Here is a 4,994-nt window from a genome sequence, read left to right on the forward strand (position 1 = left end):
CAGAGCCTGATTTGCAACTAAGTCCTACCGCAGAGCCCTACCACAGCAACTTACTTCACTGTCATATACTTTAGGTTGAAGGTTCCATCCACTTAGAAATATTTCAACTCTTTCTGTTTTAGCAGCTACAAAGTTATGCATGATCTAGTGTAGAAAATGAAAGGTAACAACCCAATGGATAGACAAGCAATGAACTTTGTAGCTACTTACCACAGTGTATATCCCACTTGGCAGAGAAAGAAAGCTGAAAGATCCGTCTTCTTTTGATACAACATTGCATAAATAGGAGAGAGACTCATCTCTTGACTGGAATCCATCCACAGGAGAAATATTGCAGCCCACAACATCCTGTGGCAATAAATGTAATACAACTTTTTTTCTCATGCGAGAACAGAGAAAATTTGGGGGTGGGGGAGGATGTAGGACAGTTCAAAATATATAATATTCTATATAATCCCAGAACTGCACTGCATGTCTTAACATTAACTGACTTCAGTTCTGTGGACGAGCTTAACATTATAGAACAGAGCTCTACTCTACATAACAAATCACAGTACGTGACCAGATGTTTCACACTCATTTCATAACACACTTTCAAGGTGGCAATACCAGCTGTTGAACATTGTCTTCACATCAAGAAGGCAAAGAGCAGTCAAGAAGTCATGCTGAAGACACGTAACAGCTACTGTACAGTAAATTTCAAGATTTGTCTGGCAACATCTTGTGTCTTGTTCCAGAAACTGGTCTTTTGCCATGGAGAAGTGTCATCCTCACCAGGGAACATATTACTAACCAACATTTAACATGCAAAAAGGTGTAACTGAAAAAATATTGTCTTCCAATCGTAGCCCTCAACCTAACCCACATGGAAGATACAGATCAATAACATGCTGTGAACCGTATTGTATTTTGCACTTGTTGCCTGCTTCAGTTGAAGTATTAAGTTTTCTATGCCCCTGAACAGCCTGATTGTTGAGGAACCCTGTTGTTTGAAAAGAATAATGAGGAGTTCAAAAGAGTTGAAATAAAAAGAATTTTCTACATTCTTGTGTCCAAAACCCACGTAGACCTTAAGCCTCAAGTTTGCCAACATTTAAACAGATGGCTGTTGTTGATCTGAGTAATTCCACGGAAGTCGTGAAAATTCAGCATGCATGCAAATGTTGTATTTGCCTTGTTGGGGGCAGGGGGGGGAACTTAAGAAAAAAAAAAAAAAAAAAACCAACAAAAAATACAGCCTGAGGGGTTGTACAGTTTATGTTTTCTCTAAGCCAAGCTCAATGAAGAACAGAGATAAGTATCAGGGCAACATGTATCTAGGAGCTATTTAGCTGCTTCTTATTTATGTCCATACTCATATTGAAAAGGTACTGATACGCCATTACCTCTTTAGTGACCGAAGAAGAGAAAAGGAGAAACATGACCCCTTTCATTGGTTCTCCATCACTCCTCACTGACCCAGAAACATTGTAGCCTGCAACAATCAGAGGGCTAGCAGCGTAAGCATTAGAACTTGTCACCCGTACCACTGTGTTTGACTGAAATACAGAAACACATACATTTCCATCAAGAGTAGGCATTAGACCTCATTTAGAGCACTGAAGTAACAATCAGAAGCTGTATATTCCACAAGAGAAACAGAGACAAGAGCAGCAGTACTCAAAAAGGGTCTACAGGCTATTCAAAACACAAAGACGCTAAAGCAAAGATACTTCACAAGAGTGTTTTTCTTATTTTACTTATTTAGAATTGCTCAGGATCCCAGAGCTCCTCAAAAAGCAAGCAACCTGAAAGGGAAGGATCAGAGTATCTGCTACGATATTCAAGCTCCTGCAAAATGTATAGGATTAGAAGACAGAAAGCAAGAGCCCATTTGCCAGTCCTTCCCTGGCTGGCCCACTATCTCCAAACTGGGCCTGCACAAGGCAGTTTCTTGACTACCTAAATTAAATTTACAAAAACTCCATTAACCTTGTCCAGTCACAAAACCCCTTCCTCACACCAGTTGATCAAGACTAGCAGGTCCACCCTCACTAAACAGGTAAACCAGAACTTTTGTAGGCTCTAACCTCTTTCAACATCCAGGTAGGATGAGATGCAAAGATTTCATATTCACCAGGAAGCACTTTAAAGAAAGCAAACCTGTAAGGCAAGAAAGGGGTTACAGCTCTCCAGAAACAGTCACAAACTTTGTTTACAGAAAAACAATTCAGGTTCTACGTACATGTTAGAAAAAAAGTATTTCAGAACTACTATAATCCCAGCCAATATGGCAGAACTGAAGAACCTTGTGTAAATGAACAGATGAATTAAGTATGCACCACCCTACTCACTTTCCTCCAGGTTGTGTAACAGTTGCTTGTAAGTTTACTTCACTGCCAGCATTTCTCAGTACAACCTGGACTCCAGCAGGACCTAATGTCTGACCTTTGCTGAGAACCTGTCAAAATTAAAAGAAACCAGAGTGTAAATTGATTAAAATGACTTGCAGAACGGAAGTAGAATGCTTTTTATTCGGGTAGAATCAGCATAAGATGGAATAAATAAAGTTAAAAGACTCTAACCTTTCCATTCACAGAAAACCCTGTGAACACAAAGTTAATATCACCTCCCTTTGTGCAAATGTCATTAATGCCATCCACATGGATGTCTACACTGGTTGGTTCTGGAAGGGAAGAACAATGAAACATCATGGTAGTTACTGACAGCAGTCACAAAGCAATCCTACTTTAGCTTTACAAAACTTTCTACAGACATACAGTAACTCAAAGCCACAAGTTTTGCTCTGCAAGTCTTGCCTCAACGAAGTCAAAGCGCCTGCAAATCCTGATGTTGAAAACCCTTCTTCCCCCTCCTATTGTAGCGACTTCCATCAAAACCCCACATTCCTTCAAATCAGTTCATGGTTACTTTTTCAGTGTCTACCTTAAAGCTTTATTTTCTTTTTGTACAGTAAGCACATTTTAGTTATTAAAACCATACAGTAGGGCTTATCTCTCTTGAAAAGTGCTTGATTTTCCCTGCCAACTGCAAATTAGAGGTAGTTAAGTCCCACACTGCAGATACGTAAGATATGTAAGAAGACATATACAAGCACTTACCAAAACTCCACCCTAGGGGAGGTTCAATTTTAAGAATGAAATCCCCCTAAAAATAAAAAAGCAATAACCGTCTTAAATGATGAAATGTCTTGATGGAATGTTTGAAATGTCTTGAAAGGATGAAAAATGAAAGGAAAAAAAAAAAGTCAGAACACAAGCATCATGCCGCTGAGAGTAACACAAGACTCAAGTATCCCATTCTCCTTTCCTCCTACCTATGATGCTTTGTTCAAAGAAGCAACAATATCTGCCCAGACAGGCTGGGATGCTGGGCTCATGTGCAGCCAGCTAAGAACAAAAATTATGTATCATCATATTTATACTGCTTCCAGACCAAACCTGGCTCATGTTTAGGCAGCTCAATGTTAGAAACTGTTCAGATCTATCTCTACCTGCCCCAACAGATGTGCTCTAAATTAGCCATTAGTATTTCCACTAGGACGTCCCACTCAACCATTCTGCCCAAACGGGATAGCAAAATTTCAACCCTATTAAAAACTCTGCACCAAAAGAGTATTAATCTACACAGAGATCCTCTTTAAATCTGCGGGCACCACACATGTTCTGCCGCATAGGTTCTACAGTTCATCCACGGAAAGGCTCAAAGATCTAAGAACGAAATCATTGAGATCAGAAAGCATCTTATGTTCTCAGGTTGGGAAGGGAAGGATTTATTTGGCAGCTGGACCGGATGATCTTTAAAACCTCCTTCCAACCCAAACCATTCTATGATTCTGTTTCTGATCCCTGAGTTAACTAGCCCTTTAAAAGAGCAAAAGACTTACACCATCTGAAGGCAGCTTGTATTTAATTTGAATGTAAACTTCTTTCCAGCCTAAACAGACACGAAACATTTGACACATTCTGAGCTTCCTGTACTGTTATTTTCTTAAGATATCTTTACTCTCTGCAATTAAGTCATTCATTATTGATTCAGCCATATCAAAACACATTCCCATGCCGATTTATTTTGATTTCTATAGGTAGATAACTGAAAGCTTTATGTGTACTCTGTAGGAGCCCATACTTTCTGGGCAGTTCGCACAGCTGCTAGCACAGGGTTTGCTGGCAGCAGCAAGGGCAACTTCAGACCAACAGCACCAGTGCAACACCACAGCTGAAGTTACTCGGCTTTTTCTCATGATAACACTTGGCACCGAGACATAAGCATCACAGTACGAAAAGACACAGTTGAAAGTTTGGTCTGAACCAAACCAAATCACATCCCAGCACCAAGGTTTCGCGGGTGGGTGGTGTCCTGAGGCTGCCGGGGCACAGGGGCAGCTCCTGCTCGGTCCCTCACCTTGTCGTAGAGGGGAATCATGAAGTACCCGTTGTTGGGGGCACAGTCCGTCTGGTACTTCAGGGTGCCGTGCTTGGTGTACAACTTCACCTGAAGGAAACACGCAGGAAAGACAAACAAGCTACGTTAAAAGCCGCCAGCAAAGCTGGAACCTGGCATTCTCTAGCCAAGAGCTTTTACACTGCAGCACCCGCACGTCCCCAGGGAATAGCGAGAAACCCGCAGCCCGCCCGGCGCCCGGGCCGAGCCCCGCAACCGGCACCGCACGGGCAGCGCGGGCCGCCCGCCGCCCTCCCCCGGCCGCGGCGCGCTGCGGGCCGGGCCGGGGGCCGGCGCCCACCTCGATCAGGGAGTAGTTGATCTCCACGTCAGACTTGACGAAGCCACCGCAGCCCACAACGATGTCCTCGGAGCCCCGCGCCAGGGCGCAGCACAGCGCGGACACCAGCGCCGCCGCCGCCCGCATGCCGCCGCCTCTCTGACTCAGCGCCGCCCGCCGCGCCGCCGGAAGGGCCGGGTCGGGCCGGTCCCGCGGTGCTGCCCCCTGCCGGCCGGCGGGCTGTCCCGTCCCCGCCGCGGGCTGTCCCGTC

At 44.0% G+C, this 4,994-nt stretch overlaps 1 protein-coding gene across 2 annotated transcripts in view; it reads right to left on the reverse strand.

The window, feature by feature from the left end:
- LOC119147795 (nodal modulator 1) overlaps window positions 1–4,904 on the reverse strand; it is a 28,781-nt gene extending 23,877 nt beyond the window's left edge. Inside the window, exons 1-8 of one of the 2 annotated variants that reach the window (XM_037387207.1) lie at window positions 4,745–4,904; window positions 4,405–4,494; window positions 3,102–3,147; window positions 2,565–2,665; window positions 2,334–2,440; window positions 2,070–2,142; window positions 1,386–1,538; window positions 211–348 (exon numbers count right to left, since the gene is read on the reverse strand). In XM_037387207.1, the coding sequence (XP_037243104.1) occupies window positions 211–348; window positions 1,386–1,538; window positions 2,070–2,142; window positions 2,334–2,440; window positions 2,565–2,665; window positions 3,102–3,147; window positions 4,405–4,494; window positions 4,745–4,870 (834 nt within the window). In that variant the 5' untranslated portion in view covers window positions 4,871–4,904. The remainder of the gene's footprint in view (window positions 1–210; window positions 349–1,385; window positions 1,539–2,069; window positions 2,143–2,333; window positions 2,441–2,564; window positions 2,666–3,101; window positions 3,148–4,404; window positions 4,495–4,744) is intronic. The other variant, XM_037387208.1, reaches the window with a different exon arrangement.
- Between the last annotated feature and the right edge of the window lie 90 nt (window positions 4,905–4,994).

The sequence above is a fragment of the Falco rusticolus genome, chromosome 4 (genome assembly GCF_015220075.1).
Source record: "Falco rusticolus isolate bFalRus1 chromosome 4, bFalRus1.pri, whole genome shotgun sequence".
In the NCBI taxonomy this organism is placed as follows: Eukaryota; Metazoa; Chordata; class Aves; order Falconiformes; family Falconidae; genus Falco; species Falco rusticolus.